Genomic DNA, 22127 nt, shown 5'->3' with positions numbered 1-22127 from the left:
TCTAAAATTGATTACAGCTTGTCGAAACCTTCAGTCACAATCATTCCCTTCGGTAGCCTTATGCATGGAAATTCTAGGTCTTATGACTGCTGCATCGGACGCGATCCCCTTTGCTCGTTTTCACATGCGACCTCTTCAGCTCTGTATGCTGAACCAATGGTGCAGGGATTACACGAAGATATCTCAATTAATATCTTTAAAACCGATTGTTCGACACTCTCTAACGTGGTGGACAGATCACCATCGTTTAATTCAGGGGGCTTCTTTTGTTCTTCCGACCTGGACTGTAATTTCAACAGATGCAAGTCTCACAGGTTGGGGAGCTGTGTGGGGATCTCTGACGGCACAAGGAGTTTGGGAATCTCAGGAGGTGAGATTACCGATCAATATTTTGGAACTCCGTGCAATTTTCAGAGCTCTTCAGTTTTGGCCTCTTCTGAAGAGAGAATCGTTCATTTGTTTTCAGACAGACAATGTCACAACTGTGGCATACATCAATCCTCAAGGAGGGTCTCACAGTCCTCTGGCTATGAAAGAAGTATCTCGAATTTTGGTTTGGGCGGAATCCAGCTCCTGTCTAATCTCTGCGGTTCATATCCCAGGTGTAGACAATTGGGAAGCGGATTATCTCAGTCGCCAAACGTTGCATCCGGGCGAATGGTCTCTTCACCCAGAGGTATTTCTTCAGATTGTTCAATTGTGGGGGCTCCCAGAGATAGATCTGATGGCCTCTCATCTAAACAAGAAACTTCCCAGGTATCTGTCCAGATCCCGGGATCCTCAGGCGGAGGCAGTGGATGCATTATCACTTCCTTGGAAGTATCATCCTGCCTATATCTTTCCGCCTCTAGTTCTTCTTCCAAGAGTAATCTCCAAGATTCTGAGGGAATGCTCGTTTGTTCTGCTAATAGCTCCGGCATGGCCTCACAGGTTTTGGTATGCGGATCTTGTCCGGATGGCATCTTGCCAGCCATGGACTCTTCCGTTAAGACCAGACCTTCTGTCACAAGGTCCTTTTTTCCATCCGGATCTGAAATCCTTAAATTTAAAGGTATGGAGATTGAACGCTTGATTCTTGGTCATAGAGGTTTCTCTGACTCCGTGATTAATACTATGTTACAGGCTCGTAAATCTGTATCTCGAGAGATATATTATAGAGTCTGGAAGACTTATATTTCTTGGTGTCTTTCTCATCATTTTTCTTGTCATTCTTTTAGAATACCGAGAATTTTACAATTTCTTCAGGATGGTTTGGATAAGGGTTTGTCCGCAAGTTCTTTGAAAGGACAAATCTCTGCTCTTTCTGTTCTTTTTCACAGAAAGATTGCTATTCTTCCTGATATTCATTGTTTTGTACAAGCTTTGGTTCGTATAAAACCTGTCATTAAGTCAATTTCTCCTCCTTGGAGTTTGAATTTGGTTCTGGGAGCTCTTCAAGCTCCTCCGTTTGAACCTATGCATTCATTGGACATTAAATTACTTTCTTGGAAAGTTTTGTTCCTTTTGGCCATCTCTTCTGCTAGAAGAGTTTCTGAATTATCTGCTCTTTCGTGTGAGTCTCCTTTTCTGATTTTTCATCAGGATAAGGCGGTGTTGCGAACTTCTTTTGAATTTTTACCTAAAGTTGTGAATTCCAACAACATTAGTAGAGAAATTGTGGTTCCTTCATTATGTCCTAATCCTAAGAATTCTAAGGAGAAATCATTGCATTCTTTGGATGTTGTTAGAGCTTTGAAATATTATGTTGAAGCTACGAAATCTTTCTGTAAGACTTCTAGTCTATTTGTTATCTTTTCCGGTTCTAGGAAAGGCCAGAAAGCTTCTGCCATTTCTTTGGCATCTTGGTTGAAATCTTTAATTCATCTTGCCTATGTTGAGTCGGGTAAAACTCCGCCTCAAAGAATTACAGCTCATTCTACTAGGTCAGTATCTACTTCCTGGGCGTTTAGGAATGAAGCTTCGGTTGACCAGATCTGCAAAGCAGCAACTTGGTCCTCTTTGCATACTTTTACTAAATTCTACCATTTTGATGTATTTTCTTCTTCTGAAGCAGTTTTTGGTAGAAAAGTTCTTCAGGCAGCGGTTTCAGTTTGAATCTTCTGCTTATGTTTTTTGTTAAACTTTATTTTGGGTGTGGATTATTTTCAGCAGGAATTGGCTGTCTTTATTTTATCCCTCCCTCTCTAGTGACTCTTGTGTGGAAAGATCCACATCTTGGGTAGTCATTATCCCATACGTCACTAGCTCATGGACTCTTGTTAATTACATGAAAGAAAACATAATTTATGTAAGAACTTACCTGATAAATTCATTTCTTTCATATTAACAAGAGTCCATGAGGCCCACCCTTTTTTGTGGTGGTTATGATTTTTTTGTATAAAGCACAATTATTCCAATTCCTTATTTTATATGCTTCGCACTTTTTCTTATCACCCCACTTCTTGGCTATTCGTTAAACTGATTTGTGGGTGTGGTGAGGGGTGTATTTATAGGCATTTTAAGGTTTGGGAAACTTTGCCCCTCCTGGTAGGAATGTATATCCCATACGTCACTAGCTCATGGACTCTTGTTAATATGAAAGAAATGAATTTATCAGGTAAGTTCTTACATAAATTATGTTATTTATTTAAAATGGAATTTATTCGTTCTTTACTTAAAGAAGTACTAATTGCTTTAGAAATAGAGGATTCTGGTCCTCTTGATACTAATTCTAAACGTTTGGATAAGGTATTTAAAGCTCCTGTGGTTATTCCAGAAGTTTTTCCTGTTCCTAATGCTATTTCTGCAGTAATTTCCAAAGAATGGGATAAATTGGGTAATTCATTTACTCCTTCTAAACGTTTTAAGCGATTATATCCTGTGCCGTCTGACAGATTAGAATTTTGGGACAAAATCCCTAAAGTTGATGGGGCTATTTCTACCCTTGCTAAACGTACTACTATTCCTACGTCAGATGGTACTTCGTTTAAGGATCCTTTAGATAGGAAAATTGAATCCTTTCTAAGAAAAGCTTATCTGTGTTCAGGTAATCTTCTTAGACCTGCTATATCTTTGGCTGATGTTGCTGCAGCTTCAACTTTCTGGTTGGAAACTTTAGCGCAACAAGTAACACATCATGATTCTCATGATATTATTATTCTTCTACAGCATGCTAATAATTTTATCTGTGATGCCATTTTTGATATTATCAGAGTTGATGTCAGGTTTATGTCTCTAGCTATTTTAGCTAGAAGAGCTTTATGGCTTAAAACTTGGAATGCTGATATGGCTTCTAAATCAACTTTACTTTCCATTTCTTTCCAGGGTAACAAATTATTTGGTTCACAGTTGGATTCCATTATTTCAACTGTTACTGGTGGGAAAGGAACTTTTTTACCACAGGATAAAAAATCTAAAGGTAAAAGCAGGGCTAATAATCGTTTTCGTTCCTTTCGTTTCAACAAAGAACAAAAGCCTGATCCTTCATCCTCAGGAGCAGTTTCAGTTTGGAAACCATCTCCAGTCTGGAATAAATCCAAGCCAGCTAGAAAGGCAAAGCCTGCTTCTAAGTCCACATGAAGGTGCGGCCCTCATTCCAGCTCAGCTGGTAGGGGGCAGGTTACGTTTTTTCAAGGAAATTTGGATCAATTCTGTTCACAATCTTTGGATTCAGAGCATTGTTTCAGAAGGGTACAGAATTGGTTTCAAGATGAGACCTCCTGCAAAGAGATTTTTTCTTTCCCGTGTCCCAGTAAATCCAGTAAAAGCTCAAGCATTTCTGAAATGTGTTTCAGATCTAGAGTTGACTGGAGTAATTATGCCAGTTCCAGTTCTGGAACAGGGGATGGGGTTTTATTCAAATCTCTTCATTGTACCAAAGAAGGAGAATTCCTTCAGACCAGTTCTGGATCTAAAAATATTGAATCGTTATGTAAGAATACCAACGTTCAAGATGGTAACTGTAAGGACTATCTTGCCTTTTGTTCAGCAAGGGAATTATATGTCCACAATAGATTTACAGGATGCATATCTGCATATTCCGATTCATCCAGATCATTATCAGTTCCTGAGATTCTCTTTTCTGGACAAGCATTACCAGTTTGTGGCTCTGCCGTTTGGCCTAGCTACAGCTCCAAGAATTTTTACAAAGGTTCTCGGTGCCCTTCTGTCTGTAATCAGAGAACAGGGTATTGTGGTATTTCCTTATTTGGACGATATCTTGGTACTTGCTCAGTCTTTACATTTAGCAGAATCTCATACGAATCGACTTGTGTTGTTTCTTCAAGATCATGGTTGGAGGATCAATTTACCAAAAAGTTCTTTGATTCCTCAGACAAAGGTAACCTTTCTGGGTTTCCAGATGGATTCAGTGTCCATGACTCTGTCTTTAACAGACAAGAGACGTCTAAAATTGATTGCAGCTTGTCGAAACCTTCAGTCACAATCATTCCCTTCGGTAGCCTTATGCATGGAAATTCTAGGTCTTATGACTGCTGCATCGGACGCGATCCCCTTTGCTCGTTTTCGCATGCGACCTCTTCAGCTCTGTATGCTGAAGCAATGGTGCAAGGATTACACGAAGATATCTCAATTAATATCTTTAAAACCGATTGTTCGACACTCTCTAACATGGTGGACAGATCACCATCGTTTAATTCAGGGGGCTTCTTTTGTGCTTCCGACCTGGACTGTAATTTCAACAGATGCAAGTCTCACAGGTTGGGGAGCTGTGTGGGGATCTCTGACGGCACAAGGAGTTTGGGAATCTCAGGAGGTGAGATTACCGATCAATATTTTGGAACTCCGTGCAATTTTCAGAGCTCTTCAGTTTTGGCCTCTTCTGAAGAGAGAATCGTTCATTTGTTTTCAGACAGACAATGTCACAACTGTGGCATACATCAATCATCAAGGAGGGACTCACAGTTCTCTGGCTATGAAAGAAGTATCTCGAATTTTGGTTTGGGCGGAATCCAGCTCCTGTCTAATCTCTGCGGTTCATATCCCAGGTATAGACAATTGGGAAGCGGATTATCTCAGTCGCCAAACGTTGCATCCGGGCGAATGGTCTCTTCACCCAGAGGTATTTCTTCAGATTGTTCAAATGTGGGAACTTCCAGAAATAGATCTGATGGCGTCCCATCTAAACAAGAAACTTCCCAGGTATCTGTCCAGATCCCGGGATCCTCAGGCGGAGGCAGTGGATGCATTATCACTTCCTTGGAAGTATCATCCTGCCTATATCTTTCCGCCTCTAGTTCTTCTTCCAAGAGTAATCTCCAAGATTCTGAAGGAATGCTCGTTTGTTCTGCTGGTAGCTCCGGCATGGCCTCACAGGTTTTGGTATGCGGATCTTGTCCGGATGGCCTCTTGCCAACCGTGGACTCTTCCGTTAAGACCAGACCTTCTGTCGCAAGGTCCTTTTTTCCATCAGGATCTGAAATCCTTAAATTTAAAGGTATGGAGATTGAACGCTTGATTCTTGGTCAAAGAGGTTTCTCTGACTCTGTGATTAATACTATGTTACAGGCTCGTAAATCTGTATCTCGAGAGATATATTATAGAGTCTGGAAGACTTATATTTCTTGGTGTCTTTCTCATCATTTTTCTTGGCATTCTTTTAGAATACCGAGAATTTTACAGTTTCTTCAGGATGGTTTAGATAAGGGTTTGTACGCAAGTTCTTTGAAAGGACAAATCTCTGCTCTTTCTGTTCTTTTTCACAGAAAGATTGCTATTCTTCCTGATATTCATTGTTTTGTACAAGCTTTGGTTCGTATAAAGCCTGTCATTAAGTCAATTTCTCCTCCTTGGAGTTTGAATTTGGTTCTGGGAGCTCTTCAAGCTCCTCCGTTTGAACCTATGCATTCATTGGACATTAAATTACTTTCTTGGAAAGTTTTGTTCCTTTTGGCCATCTCTTCTGCTAGAAGAGTTTCTGAATTATCTGCTCTTTCTTGTGAGTCTCCTTTTCTGATTTTTCATCAGGATAAGGCGGTGTTGCGAACTTCTTTTGAATTTTTACCTAAAGTTGTGAATTCCAACAACATTAGTAGAGAAATTGTGGTTCCTTCATTATGTCCTAATCCTAAGAATTCTAAGGAGAAATCGTTGCATTCTTTGGATGTTGTTAGAGCTTTGAAATATTATGTTGAAGCTACGAAATCTTTCCGTAAGACTTCTAGTTTATTTGTTATCTTTTCCGGTTCTAGAAAAGGCCAGAAAGCTTCTGCCATTTCTTTGGCATCTTGGTTGAAATCTTTAATTCATCTTGCCTATGTTGAGTCGGGTAAAACTCCGCCTCAAAGAATTACAGCTCATTCTACTAGGTCAGTTTCTACTTCCTGGGCGTTTAGGAATGAAGTTTCGGTTGACCAGATTTGCAAAGCAGCAACTTGGTCCTCTTTGCATACTTTTACTAAATTCTACCATTTTGATGTATTTTCTTCTTCTGAAGCAGTTTTTGGTAGAAAAGTACTTCAGGCAGCGGTTTCAGTTTGAATCTTCTGCTTATGTTTTTCATTAAACTTTATTTTTGGGTGTGGATTATTTTCAGCAGGAATTGGCTGTCTTTATTTTATCCCTCCCTCTCTAGTGACTCTTGTGTGGAAAGATCCACATCTTGGGTAGTCATTATCCCATACGTCACTAGCTCATGGACTCTTGCTAATTACATGAAAGAAAACATAATTTATGTAAGAACTTACCTGATAAATTCATTTCTTTCATATTAGCAAGAGTCCATGAGGCCCGCCCTTTTTTTGTGGTGGTTATGATTTTTGTATAAAGCACAATTATTCCAATTCCTTATTTTATATGCTTTCGCACTTTATCACCCCACTTCTTGGCTATTCGTTAAACTGAATTGTGGGTGTGGTGAGGGGTGTATTTATAGGCATTTTGAGGTTTGGGAAACTTTGCCCCTCCTGGTAGGAATGTATATCCCATACGTCACTAGCTCATGGACTCTTGCTAATATGAAAGAAATGAATTTATCAGGTAAGTTCTTACATAAATTATGTTTTTTAATTTGGTATCCCAAAATATGCTGTGTTTCTAAAGCATATTAAAGGGACATTGAACCCAAAAAAATTATTTTGTAATTCAGAAAGAGCATGCAATTTCAAGCAACTTTCTAATTTACTCCTATTATCAAATTTTCTTCGTTCTCTTGCTATCTTTATTTGAAAAAGAAGGCATCTAAGCTTTTTTGGGGTTCAGTACTCTGGGCATCTGCACTTTTTATTGGTGGATGAATGTATCCACCAATCAGCAAGGACAACCCAGGTTGTTCACCAAAAATGGGCTGGCATCTAAACTTACATTCCTGCATTTCAAATAAAGATACCAAGAGAATGAAGAAAATGTGATAATAGGAGTAAATTAGGAAGTTGCTTAAAATTCCATGCTCTATCTGAATCCCGAAAGAAAAAATTTGGGTTCAGTATCCCTTTAAGAAAGTGGGAAGGACATGCAAATCAGCATGTCAAACATGTCATGTGGTCTTTAAATATTAAACCTGTACTACTAATTTATTTGAAAATGAAAATAGGTTATACATAACATATTTTAGACTTCTGGATAGGCAAATGCAATTTGTTTTTAAAAGAAATTGTGTATATATATTAGGAAAATGCATGTTATATAATATACATTAAAGGGACACTCAAGGCAAAATTAAACTTTCATTATTCAGATAGCGCACACGGTTTTAAACAACTTTCCAATTCACTAACGTTATCTAATTGTGCACAATCTTTTTATATGCACACTTTCTGAGGCACCAGCATCTACTGAGCATGTGCAAGATTCACAGACTATATGCATTTTGTGATTGACTGATGGCTGTCACATTATGCAGTGGGTTGGAAAATAAAATTAATTTTTAATTTTTTTTCAGAAAGAAATCTACTAATTTGAAATTCAAACAAAGTGTTTTTGCATTGTCTTTTTATTGTGTTTATTGATTATGAAATTCTACTGTGGTGCTTTAACTGTCCATTAATCAGCCTCCTCTTCTTGGACAGGTTATTCTAAATCTGGTGGACCAGGTTGGCAGGGAAAAGATCATCGGGGATGCCTACTTGAAACAAGTGTTAATGTTTAATAATCCAAACCTCACATATGTTACTTTTGATTTTCACGAACACTGGTAAAGCTTTGCATATTTGTTTTATTTTGTTTCTAATAAGTTCCCATTTCTGCGTGGTTTATTACAGCAAATGTTACTATATAATCATACACAATATGCTCAAATATATCAGGTGAATCTTCTTGTACATTTTTTTAATATTTATTTAAATTTTGAGACGCTATAAACAATTTTATAATTACAACAGTATACAGAATCCGCTCACTTAGGCAAAGTTTAAAACAAGAACAGAATGACTCAATTACCTGGCTATTTCACATCCCCAGACTAGGACAAAATTGGTAAACAAGCTGTTGTATGTTTTATACATAAAATTTTCTGGTGGTGCCACAAATGTATTCAAAGTTACGTGAAGAGTTGCAAAAAAAGGGGATTCTGAGTTTTATATACAAAGTATTGTGTTAGAGGTGCACACTGTATATATTCAAAGTCAAATACTTTATAGAGGAAATCACATATTGGTGCTACATACTAAGAAAAAGAAACAAAACAATTATACATATAATAGTTGGATAGTGAACATGGAAAAAAGGGGGAAGGGGGGACAGAGTTATAATGTATATGTTATTCAGATTCTTTTCCTCATTTTGTCATAAGGCGAATACAGCAAGACAACCAATGATAAAAAAAATAAAAATTATAGTGATAAAATTAATTAGCAGTCATATTTCTCTTGTAAGGTGTATCCAGTCCACGGATCATCCATTACTTGTGGGATATTCTCATTCCCAACAGGAAGTTGCAAGAGGAAACCCACAGCAGAGCTGCAATATAGCTCCTCCCCTAACTGTCATAGCCAGTCATTCTCTTGCAACTCTCAACAAGCAAGGAGGTCGTAAGAGAGAGTGGTTAAATATAGCTAGTTTATTTTCTTCAATCAAAAGTTTGTTATTTTTAAATAGTACCGGAGTTGTGCTATTTTATCTCAGGCAGTAAATAGAAGAAGAATCTGTCTGAGGTTTCTATGATCTTAGCAGGCTGTAACTAAGATCCATTGCTGTTCTCACATATGTCTGAGGGGATTACACAGATGAGGTAAAACTTCAGCGAGAGAATGGCGTGCAGTTTATTCTGCTATCAGGTATGTGCAGTTATAATTTTTTTCTAGAGATGGAAAACACTAGAAAATGCTGCTGATACCAGATTAATGTAAGTTAAGCCTGAATACAGTGATTTAATAACGACTGGTATCATGCTTACTCCCAGGGGTAATACCCTTATGATATTGCAATATAAAACGTTTGCTGGCATGTTTAATCGTTTTTATATATGCTTTGGTGATAAAACTTTATTGGGGCCTAGTTTTTTCCACATGGCTGGCTTAAATTTTGCCTAGAAACAGTTTCCTGAGGCTTTCCACTGTGTTACTATGAGTGGGAGGGGCCTATTTTAACTTTTTTTTTGTGCAGTTAAAATTACAAACTAAGACATCCAGATTCCCTCAAAGGCCCTCTGAATGCTATAGGACATCTCTAAAGGGCCCAAAGGCTTTCCAAAGTCATTTATTGGGGAAGGTAGGGCTACAGCTTGCTGTGGCAGTTGGTTGTGACTGTTAAAAAACGTTTTTTTGGGGGGGTTTTATCCGTTTTTTGAACTAAGGGGCTAATCATCCATTTGCAAGTGGGTGCAATGCTCTGCTAGTCTATTACATACACTGTAAAAATTTTGTTTGATTTACTGCTTTTTTTCACTGTTTTTCAAATTCTGACAATTTGTTTCTCTTAAAGGCACAGTACCGTTTTTTATATTTGCTTGTTAACTTGATTTAAAGTGTTTTCCAAGCTTGCTAGTCTCATTGCTAGTCTTTATAAACATGTCTGACATAGAAGAAACTCCTTGTTCATTATGTTTAAAAGCCATGGTGGAACCCCCTCTTAGAATGTGTACCAAATGTACTGATTTCATTTTAGGCAATAAAGATAATTTTCTGTCTTTTAAAAAATTTTATCACCAGAGGAATCTGACGGGGGGAAGTTATGCCGACTAACTTTCCCCACGTGTCAGACCCTTTGACTCCCGCTTAAGGGACTCACGCTCAAATGGCGCCAAGTACATCTAGGGCGCCCATAGCGTTTACTTTACAAGACATGGCGGCAGTCATGGATAATACACTGTCAGCAGTATTAGCCAGACTACCTGAACTTAGAGGTAAGCGAGATAGCTCTGGGGTGAGACAAAATGCAGAGCATACTGACGCTTTAAGAACCATGTCTGATACTGCCTCACAATATGCAGAAGCTGAGGAAAGAGAGCTTCAGTCAGTGGGTGATGTTAATGACTCAGGAAGATACCTGATTCTAATATTTCTACATTTAAATTTAAGCTTGTACACCTCTGCGTGTTGCTTAGGGAGGTTTTAGCTGCTCTGAATGACTGTGATTCCATTGCAGTGCCAGAGAAATTGTGTAGACTGGATAAATACTTGCAGTGCCGGTGTGTACTGATGTTTTTCCAATACCTAAAAGGTTTACAAAAATTATTAATAAGGAATGGTATAGACCAGGTGTGCCGTTCTCTTCCCCTCCTATTTTTAGAAAAATGTTTCCAATAGACGCCACCACACGGGACTTATGGCAGACAGTCCCTAAGGTGGAGGGAGCAGTTTCTACTCTAGCAAAGCGTACTACTATCCCGGTCGAGGACAGTTGTGCTTTTTTAGATCCAATGGATAAAAAATTAGAAGGTTACCTTAAGAAAATATTTATTCAACAAGGTTTTATCCTACAACCCCTTGCATGCATTGCCCCTGTCACTGCTGCTGCGGCGTACTGGTTTGAGTCTCTGGAAGAGGCTTTACAGGTAGCGACTCCATTGGATGACATACTTGGCAAACTTAGAGCACTTAAGCTAGCCAATTCTTTTATTTCTGATGCCATTGTTCATTTGACTAAACTAACGGCTAAGAATTCTGGTTTTGCTATACAGGCGCGCAGAGCGCTATGGCTTAAATCATGGTCAGCTGACGTGACTTCAAAATCTAAGCTACTTAACATTCCCTTCAAGGGGCAGACCCTATTCGGGCCTGGTTTGAAGGAGATTATTGCTGATATCACTGGAGGAAAAGGTCATGCCCTTCCTCAGGACAGGTCCAAATCTAGGGCCAAACAGTCTAATTTTCGTGCCTTTCAAAACTTCAAGGCAGGTGCGGCATCAACTTCCTCTAATAATAAACAAGAGGGAACTTTTGCTCAATCTAAGACGGTCTGGAGACCAAACCAGACCTGGAAAAAAGGTAAGCAGGTCAAAAAAGCCTGCTGCTGCCTCTAAGACAGCATGAAGGAACGGCCCCCTATCCGGTAACGGATCTAGTAGGGGGCAGACTTTCACTCTTCGCCCAGGCGTGGGCAAGAGATGTTCAGGATCCCTGGGCGTTGGAAATTATATCCCAGGGATATCTTCTGGACTTCAAAGCTTCCCCCCCCCCAAAAGGGAGATTTCACCTTTCACAATTATCTGCACACCAGATAAAGAGAGAGGCGTTCTTACACTGTGTACGAGACCTCCTAGTTATGGGAGTGAACAGGAACAGGGTTTTTACTCAAATCTGTTTGTGGTTCTCAAAAAAGAGGGAACCTTCAGACCAATTTTGGATCTAAAGATCTTAAACAAATTCCTCAAAGTTCCGTCGTTCAAGATGGAAACTATTCGTACCATCCTACCACTGATCCAGGAGGGTCGATATATGACTACAGTGGATCTAAAGGATGCTTATCTTCACATTCCGATACACAAAGATCATCATCGGTTTCTCAGGTTTGCCTTTCAAGATGGGCATTACCAGTTGTAGCTCTTCCCTTTGGATTAGCTACAGCCCCAAGAATCTTTACAAAGGTTCTAGGGTCGCTTATGGCGGTCCTAAGACGACATCCTGATACAGACGTCAAACTTCCAAATTGCCAAGTCTCATACGGACGTAGTACAAGAGTTTCCTTTCTAGGGACTCTGATAGATTCTATAGAAATGAAAATTCACCTGACGGAGTCCAGGTTATCAAAGCTTCTAAATTCCTGCCGGGTTCTTCATTCCATTCCGCGCTCTTCGGTGGCTCAGTGTATGGAAGTAATCGGCTTAATGGTAGCGGCAATGGACATAGTGCCGTTTGCACGCTTACATCTCAGACCGCTGCAACTATGCATGCTCAGTCAGTGGAGCGGGGATTACACAGATTTGTCCCCTCAACTGAATCTGGACCAAGAGACCAGGGATTCTTTTCCCTGGTAGCTATCTCGGGTCCATCTGTCCAAAGGTATGACCTTTCGCAGGCCAGATTGGACAATTGTAACAACAAATGCCAGCTTTCTAGGTTGGGGTGCAGTCTGGAACTCCCTGAAGGCTCAGGGATCGTGGACTCAGGAGGAGTCTCTCCTTCCAATAAATATTCTGGAACTAAGAGCGATATTCAAGGCTCTTCAGGCTTGGCCTCAGTTAGCAACTCTGAAGTACATCAGATTTCAGTCAGACAACATCACGACTGTAGCTTACATCAACCATCAAGGGGGAACAAGAAGTTCCCTAGAGATGTTAGAAGTTTCAAAAATAATTCGCTGGGCAGAGATTCACTCTTGCCACCTATCAGCTATCCATATCCCAGGTGTAGAGCACTGGGAGGCGGATTTTCTAAGTCGTCAGACTTTTCATCCGGGAGAGTGGGAACTCCATCCGGAGGTATTTGCACAACTGATTCATCGTTGGGGCAAACCGGAACTGGATCTCATGGCATCTCGCCAGAACGCCAAGCTTCCGTGTTACGGATCCAGGTCCAGGGATCCCAAGGCGACACTGATAGATGCTCTAGCAGTGCCCTGGTCTTTCAACCTGGCTTATGTGTTTCCACTGTTTCCTCTGCTCCCTCGACTGATTGCCAAGATCAAGCAGGAGAGAGCATCGGTGATTCTGATAGCACCTGCGTGGCCACGCAGGACCTGGTATGCAGATCTAGTGGACATGTCATCCTTTCCACCATGGTCTCTGCCTCTGAGACAGGACCTTCTACTTCAGGGTCCTTCCAACCATCCAAATCTAATTTCTCTGCGGCTGACTGTCTAGAGATTGAACGCTTGATTTTATCAAAGTGTGGCTTCTCTGAGTCAGTTATTGATACCTTAATACGGGCACGAAAGCCTGTCACCAGGAAAATTTACCATAAGGTATGGCGTAGATATCTTTATTTGTGTGAATCCAAGGGTTACTCATGGAGTAAGGTCAGGATTCCTAGGATATTATCTTTTCTCCAAGAAGGTGTGGAAAAAGGATTGTCAGCTAGTTAAGCATCTGGCAGATGTTCCAGACGTTCAGGCATTTTGTCAGGCTTTAGTTAGAATCAAGCCTGTGTTTAAACCGGTTGCTCCACCATGGAGCTTAAACTTGGTTCTTAAGGTTCTTCAAGAAGTTCCGTTTGAACCTCTTCATTCCATAGATATCAAACTTTTATCTTGGAAAGTCCTTTTTTTAGTAGCTATTTCCTCGGCTCGTAGAGTCTACGAGTTATCTGCCTTACAATGTGATTCTCCTTATCTGATTTTTCATACGGATAAGGTAGTCCTGCGTACCAAATCTGTGTTTTTACCTAAGGTGGTATCTAACAAGAATATCAATCAAGAGATTGTTGTTCCATCCTTGTGTTACACAATCTGGACGGGGTCCGTGCTTTAAAGTTTTTACTTACAAGCTACTAAAGCTTTTCGTCAAACATCTGCTTGGTTTGTTGTCTACTCTGGACAGAGGAGAGATCAAAAGGCTTCGGCAACCTCTCCTTTTTGGCTAAGAAGCTTAATCCGCTTAGCCTATGAGACTGCTGGACAGCAGCCTCCTGAAAGGATTACAGCTCATTCCACTAGAGCTGTGGCTTCCACTTGGGCCTTTAAAAATGAGGCTTCTTTTGAACAGATTTGCAAGGCTGCAACTTGGTCTTCACTTCATACTTTTTCAAAATTTTGCAAATTTGATACTTTTGATTCTTCGGAGGCTATATTTGGGGGAGAGGTTTTACAGGCAGTGTTTCCTTCCATTTAAGTTCCTGCCTTGTCCCTCCCTTCATCCGTGTACTTTAGCTTTGGTATTGGTATCCCACAAGTAATGGATGATCCGTGGACTGGATACACCTTACAAGAGAAAACACAATTTATGCTTACCTGATAAATTTATTTCTCTTGTGGTGTATCCAGTCCACGGCCCGCCCTGTCATTTTAAGGCAGGTAATTTTTAAATTTAAACTACAGAAACCACTGCACCCTCCTTTCTCAGCTTGTTTTCGGTCGAATGACTGGCTATGACAGTTAGGGGAGGAGCTATATTGCAGCTCTGCTGTGGGTTTCCTCTTGCAACTTCCTGTTGGGAATGAGAATATCCCACAAGTAATGGATGATCCGTGGACTGGATACACCACAAGAGAAATACATTTATCAGGTAAGCATAAATTGTGTTTTTTGCATTTTAACACACACACAATACAAATAAAGGATTAATTTCTCTCTCTGTCTCTCTATCTTTTAACCTATATGTAACCATTTGCCTCAGAGTTTAGCTTCTTTCATATACTGTGATTTGCATAATGTTTTTAACACCCGTGTCTGATGTTAAATAGGAAGTTTAATTAAAATACTTTCTATTTATCCATAAAGGCGCAAATTATTTTTTCCACCTCTCCTATGACATCAGTTTGCCCTTTAATTGATCGGTTCCTCATACCTTGTATACCTTTATTGAAATATGGCACTTTACATCTATCTTTGTGTAATCTATTTCCTAAATTTAGCTTAATGGCAAGATGGAAGAAGAATAAAAAAAACTATATGAAATTCAAAAGAAATATTAACATTAAGACAACAGCTCATCTTACATCAAAAAGCGCTTACATTTGGGTAACACCTGATTATACAGTTAGTGAATAATTGACTTTTATAGAATGGGTTAAAGTTTAATGTATAGAGAGGTACACAAATACAAGTGTACTTTCATATGTAACTACTGCAGTCTAGAGAAAGCTGAACTAATAACAAAATTACATTTGTAGACTACAATATGTTGTAGAAAAAAACTAAACCTGTTTGGTTGATGTACAATTTAATAAAGGCACAAATAAAAAGCTATGAATTACAGATGTGCTTGATCCCCTTCCTTTTTTTTTTTTTTTTGTAGCCGTGGGATGAAGTTTGAAAATGTTCAAACTCTTTCGGATGCAATTTGTGATATTATCACGGACATGAAATGGTGTTGGTGAGTGATTTTCAGTTATTTGCCGTCCCTTTAAATTGTCTAAGCAATTCATATTCATGTTCATGGCAATCTCGTAAAAAAAAAGAAAAAGTTTGTTTTTTAATTTTTTAAGCTGATATAATCATGAACATTTGCTTATATATGTCAGCAGTTTCACATAGGACAAATATATCATCAATTTCCTGTCATTTTGGAAGGGTTGATCATGCTGGTGTGATCTGCAAGCAAGATGGGGTTTTCAGAGTGAACTGTATGGATTGTCTAGATCGTACCAATGTTGTACAAGCTGCTATTGCACGGGTTGTCATGGAACAGCAGGTAAATAATCTACATATCCGACAGTCTGATAATAACGCTACTCATACCACATAATATATCCTCTTAACCTTATATCAAATTACCATCTTTGTGCAAAGAAAAGTCAATTATAGGCTTGTTCCTTTCCTCCTTAAAGGGACAGTAAACACCTTGAGTTGTATTTAAAAGTTTCTATTTATTTATTTTGCCCCCTTTCATGTAATTTAGCTTTGAAAATTGAGGAAGAACATGAAATGCACCCTGCAGACTTTTCAAGGCTAACTATGCTTGATATTTGTCAATAATTGGCTTAATCGGATAACAACTGCAAACAAATTCATTTTATACTAATTTTGTGACCGTGACTAACCTTGTCATCTGCTGACTAAAGCTCAGATTGGCTTCTCCAAATAAGGCAAATGGTGGTTGGAGATTGGCTATTGAAAACCGATTGCAGAAAAAGGATGTTAATCTGTTGTAAAAAAAAATGTAAGACTCAGCTGATTTGTTATTCTATAGAAACACATCGGGACTGTCTTGTCATTACCCGGTGTTCACTGTCCCTGTCAAATTTGCTTCATTCACTTGGTATCCTGTGTTGAAGGAGCAGCAATACACTACTGGGAGCTAGCTGATCACATTGGCTGAACCAATGACATGAAACATATATGCGCAACCACCAATTAGCAGCTAGCTCTCAGTAGTGCATTACTGCTCCAGAGCCTATGAGGTATGCTTTTCAACAAAGGATTTAAATTGAACAAAGCAAATTAGATAAGAAAATTAAACTGTAAAATTGTTCACAATTACATACTCTATCTGAATCATGAAAGAATAATTTTGACTTTACTGTCCCTTTATTAAAACTGAGGTTGAAAGTGCTACACTAAGGGGCAAAAAGAGGTTGCAGTCTTAAAATGGAGGGTAACGGGTGCAATATTATTTTGCATAAGCCTTTCTTTACAGAAATATGGTTAATTAATGAATATTGTTGCAGTAGATGTTGTAAGGACAAATACTATGACATATACATAAGAATGCCTGGGATATGTATGAGGCTGTGCTGAGAATAAGCTTAAACCTCAGAGGGAAAATATGTGCAGACTCGATGGCCTGGTCTTTATGTGCCATAAAAATCAGTTTCTCTGTTGAAGAGGAAAATATATAACGCTGTATAACTAAATGAATAGTGGGTATAAAATATCCCTTACTTTTCCAGCGTATGGAAGAAGTACCTCCCTTCAAAACAAAAATAATGCTCCACTGTTTGATGTCTCTCTTTAAAGGGCTATCATTCCCAATAAAATTTTAATTGTGCAAAATTTTAAAACGTTTGCAGTGCACTATCACTTTTATTTTGCCCGCATTTATTGTAATTTTAACTCTGAAACTGTAGTGTTTCCACTCCCCTCAGGCTGGAGTGCATTCTGGGAAATGCACAACATTGACACTCCTGCATGCTCCACAGTAATTGGCTGATATGTGCAGGAGGTCATTTATATCTATTGCTAATTTGCCACAGCAAAGGAAGTAAGATAAACAACAATAGTATTTTGAAGGGGTGGGCAGTGGCCATCTAAACTGTGTATATTTTTATAATAATTAAATTATAGTTCTAGATGCTTTTAAAACATTTTTTTTTTGTATGTATATGTTGTGCGATGCAGTGACTAATTTATTATGCATAAATAAAATATTCACTTTAATGTCCCTTTAAAGGGACACTCAAGTCAAAATTAAACTTTCATTATTTAGATAGAGCATGCAATTTAAACAACTTTCCATTTAAATTCCATTAACAAAATGTGCACAGTCTTTTTATATTTCAATTTTTTGAGTCACCAACTTCTACTGAGCATGTGCAAGAATTCACACAATAAACGTATATGCATTTGTGATTGGCTGATAGCTGTCACATGATACAGGGGGAGTGGAAATAGACATAACTTTTAAAATTGTCAGAAAAAAAATGTAATACTCATTTGAAGTTCAGACTAAGTGCTATTGCATTGTCTTATCTCGCATTTGTTGATTATGCAAATCTACTGTGTTTACTGGTCCCTTAAGTTTGCTAAAAGTCAGACACACACTGACTGCAAGATAATCTTATAACTTTTAATGGAATCCCTAATAACATTCATAACTTTTCTAATTTAAGCTTAAAAAACTAGGTGTGATGCCCCCTGAGCAGCCCCTGCCACTGAAGTGCTACCGCCTGTACCAGATTATGTGGGCAAACAATGGCGATGCTATCAGCAGACAGTATGCGGGGACAGCCGCTCTCAAGGTATGGGATTTCGTGTGACTGAAATATCTATTGCATGGTTAGGCAGATTGTAGTTCTGCTGCATGGGGAGTTAATATATGTCATGAGATGATTGTACACACTTGACTCTTTATAAATGACTCTGTCATTAGAGCTTTAAGCTCTCTCCTCTGAACTTTGGAGCAAACCAGCTGTACTATCCAGTTCTCCAAATGAAGGAACGTCAACCTCTTGTGTTTAAAGGGAACAATTGGCATTCTTTAATGCTAAGTGCATGTCATTTGGTTAACACATTGCCAAAGTTGCCAAGGCTGGGTCAGGATATTGTGGTGCCAGAGTCAGAGAATGCAATGACATCCCCTATTAGTAACATTACTGATAAGTCAGCATATCAACCTACTAAACTGGCCGCTGACCTTACTAAGCCTGCCTACCTGCATGCAACCGCTCAACCAAATAACTTGTGTTTGCTCAGAACTGATGAATTTCAGATAAAGTTTGTGTCAATCAAATTACTGTTCCCACTGGAAGAGTAAATATAAAGGTTTACGGCTCTGTGTCTATATAAAGGTTTGAAGAATTTGTCCAATGTATGTATATCCCTGTGTCTTGTTAAATTACTCAGCTGAAATCAGTTTATCTGTTGGGGATCCCTACTGTCTAATAAAGTGTATTTAAATCATTTAGAGCAGACTGATCTTGTCGTTCTTTCATTTGCATGTGCCGTGTGTTTTCCAGGGAGACTTTACGCGGACTGGTGAAAGGAAACTGGCGGGAGTGATGAAGGATGGCGTCAATTCTGCAAATAGATACTATCTGAACCGCTTCAAGGATGCGTACCGGCAAGCAGTAATAGGTTAAAAAAAATAAATTATATCTAATAGGGGTATTGTAGTCAGATGTTTTCATTGTTTTACGTGAAAGACAGACAGAATTTCAACATAAATTACATTCTATTTTTAATTTGCTGGTTCCTGCTCTTAATGAACCAACGGTTTCTGGTTATGCTTGCATAAGCGTGTCCCCAGTGAGCACTAGTGGAAAGTACAGAGCTATACTTCTGTGTAAATAGTATCAATATGGCATTTTTTCATGCAAAAATGTATCAGATGACACCTATTAATATTAGCCAGTACACTAGATAAGGGTACAAATACGTTTGTGAAAAAAATAACAACTTTAGATATTAGGCATGTGCATAAATAGTTTCACAAACAAATGCAGCAGATGGCTACAGACTTTCGGCACCAAAGTTATTAGTGTTAAACTACAACACACACATATTTGTGTAAATTTTGAATTTATGCACATGTCTAATAGATATGACACTGTTACTGGCTGTCTGAGAGGAAAATAATGTGTATTTTTTCCATAAGTATTACTCACCCATTATTAGCTAATCTATTCGTATTAAACTAATACAAGAATAATTAGATATGCCACTAGAACTAGGCTTATAATATAGAAAAAGGCCCTAATTATTTTGCTACCATCTTTACAATTAAAGAAACAAAAGAAAATTAGAAGAGAAACAGATATATTATTTTTGTGTTAAGATGTAGGTACTTTATCTATTCTCTCACAGGGGTGGCAAATCTTGGCACACTTGTCTAAAGTGGCACGCAAGTTTTGGTTGGCATGCAGTAAGCAGTGCTTCCTCTGTGCAACTCCCATACTACTGCAAGATCATTTTGTAGGTTGTCCCTAATTTAGGAGCATGCTCAGAACGGTTTGCCACCACTGCTCTAGCAATGCTTGCTCTGTATCCTCATCTGTTTGTAGCTCTTTGAGCCATAGTTTCACAGTTTCTTTTTGCTTTGCAGACTTAATGCAGGGGATTCCGGTAACCGAGGACCTGTATTCAATCTTCACAAAAGAGAAGGAGCATGAAGCTTTACATAGGGAGAGTCAGCGGAATCACCAAGAGCTGATCAGCCAGCTCCTGCAGAACTACATGCAAATGCTGCTGCCAGAAGAGGAGAAATTCCATGGCGGTTGGGCCCTTATAGACTGTGACCCCAGGTGCGTATTATAATATAGTAGGTAGCCTTCTGAACTCAACTAATTTAGGTCATAGAGGTTCCCAAATTGTGTGTTCATTGGTGATGCAGATTAGGGACGGCTTCAGATTTTTGCTTTATTTGTAAATGAAAATCATGTAAGAAAATGTGATTCTTGTGTCCCTAAAATGTATATAAAAGATTTGGCATCCATGCAATAGCACTCAATAAAAAAAACAAAACATTTTATATGAACATTAAAAAAAATGATATCCTTGGAAGTGAAGGCTATTAAAATAGCAGGAAAATGTTTATTATATACTTAATCTAAATTATAGTTATGGAATGATATTCAGCATGAAATCCTTTCCTTTAACTTCTAATCTGACATGGAATGATCTTCAGTACCTGTATTGTACAGTTTAACCCAGTTGCAGTGTACAAAGCTTTCACAGTGTGATTACCTATACAGATGTGACCAGTACATTGCTGGCTATAGTGTTGGCTATCTGCAGGGGTGGAGAGGGGTCTTACATCCTGCTCAGATACTGTAAAGATTTTGCTGAGCTACAGAATGAATTGAAGATAGTTAAGTATGGCCCTTGTTTCATTAAAAAAAGGGTAATGTTTTTAAATATTAAATATCTTTAAATATAGAGTGTACACAATGGATTTTTATACACATTCCACCTGTCTATTAAAATTAACAGTTATTTGTTTGTTTTTTGCAGCCTTATTGATGCCACTCACAAAGATGTGGACGTCTTGCTGTTGCTCTCCAACTGTGCTTATTATGTTGCTTAGTAAGTAAACCATTTGCTCTAATGCCTCATCTATTTTCTGGTTACAATAGTGAGTTCTAATACTCATATGTCGTTTCACACAACCTCTCTGTTTGTTTGCATACAGAGACACATATAAGTCTTTAAATCAACATTAAAAGTTAAATCCACCTCCAACCACCTTAAATATCACCTCCCTCAAATGCTGCCATTTTGGAACCTAGGTTTCACTGCAGGTATCCGAAGGAGAGTTGCTGCACATGTGCAAACACATCAGCACTGGAATGTAGTGAAAGCTAAATTTCAACATGGTAGCACCCATTACTAGAGGGAGGCAGGGAAACCTCAATACTATGCTAATAAAATGTAGTTAGTGTATTATGTCTCTGAAACGTATGAATACTATATACCAGCAATTCAGCACTGCATTGCAAAATATCTGCTTATAAAGTACATACTATTAAAGCATTTTGAGATTGTTTTGTGGCAAAATGTGCTTTATTTTTCTGTCCAGGGACATGCCTCTTGAATATGTTCAAATTACTTACTGTGTCCAGTTAGGATCAAATGTAAATAAGCTACTTCACTGATCAAGCAGTTACTACATAGCATGTAGTAGGGTAAGAATCTGGATTCTAAAGGATACACTTCAGTCTCTGTTCGGTCAGGTCTTCTTGGAGAGAGGCTTATCCTGTCTCAACGAAACCAGAAAAGCATGCAGCATTTCTTCAGTGTGTAAAGGATTTGGAGGACATGGAAGCACAAGGGTCAGGGTTTTATTTCCATCTTCTCATTGTTCCAAAAGAGAGAAGGAACCTTCAGACCGATTCTGGATCTGAAGACACTGTACAAATTCCTGAGGGTACCTTTGTTTAGGATTGTCTATCAGACCTGTTCTCTATTTAGGGCTACAGAGTCAATTTATGACAACTGTCAACTTGAAAGGATTACTATAGTTTACTATTTTAGCCATCTGGGGAAGTGATCTTCAGTTTGTAGGCCTTCCCTTTAGCCTCACTACAGCTCCCAGGGTCTTTATATAGTTTATGGGCACTCTACTATGTTTTCAGAGCCCAGGGATTCGCGGCAGAACCATGTCTGGACAATATTTTGAATTCAAGCTTCATCTTTTCATTTAGAAACTTGTACACAGAGAATCTATTTTGGTTCCTTTTAGCCATGGCCGGATGGTAAATGTGTTCAAGAGTCTTCTCCGCTTCTACAAGACTATTCTTCCAGGTTGTACTTGTAGATTTAGTATCCATGAGGCTGTTTAGCACAGTCCAAAGCAAGTTAAGTTTGCAAATAGCTTGCCATAGGTTACAGTCTCTATACCAGGCTTAGGTTGTTCAGTATATAGGAAGTCCAGTCTGACAAGCTCTTTCTTGGTGTAAACTCTCCCATTTAGGTGTTTTGGGGGATGGTCTTCCTGCATCCGT

At 38.8% G+C, this 22127-nt stretch overlaps 1 protein-coding gene across 1 annotated transcript in view; it reads left to right on the top strand.

The window, feature by feature from the left end:
- INPP5F (inositol polyphosphate-5-phosphatase F) overlaps nucleotides 1–22127 on the top strand; it is a 318517-nt gene that overhangs the window by 277523 nt on the left and 18867 nt on the right. The window contains exons 10-16 of the mRNA XM_053692658.1: nucleotides 8004–8128; nucleotides 15266–15343; nucleotides 15541–15661; nucleotides 17799–17927; nucleotides 18645–18762; nucleotides 19730–19928; nucleotides 20638–20709. Coding sequence (XP_053548633.1) covers nucleotides 8004–8128; nucleotides 15266–15343; nucleotides 15541–15661; nucleotides 17799–17927; nucleotides 18645–18762; nucleotides 19730–19928; nucleotides 20638–20709 — 842 coding nt within the window. The remainder of the gene's footprint in view (nucleotides 1–8003; nucleotides 8129–15265; nucleotides 15344–15540; nucleotides 15662–17798; nucleotides 17928–18644; nucleotides 18763–19729; nucleotides 19929–20637; nucleotides 20710–22127) is intronic.

Source organism: Bombina bombina, chromosome 9 (genome assembly GCF_027579735.1).
Source record: "Bombina bombina isolate aBomBom1 chromosome 9, aBomBom1.pri, whole genome shotgun sequence".
Classification (NCBI taxonomy): Eukaryota; Metazoa; Chordata; class Amphibia; order Anura; family Bombinatoridae; genus Bombina; species Bombina bombina.
This window is presented reverse-complemented; position numbering and strand designations above follow the sequence as displayed.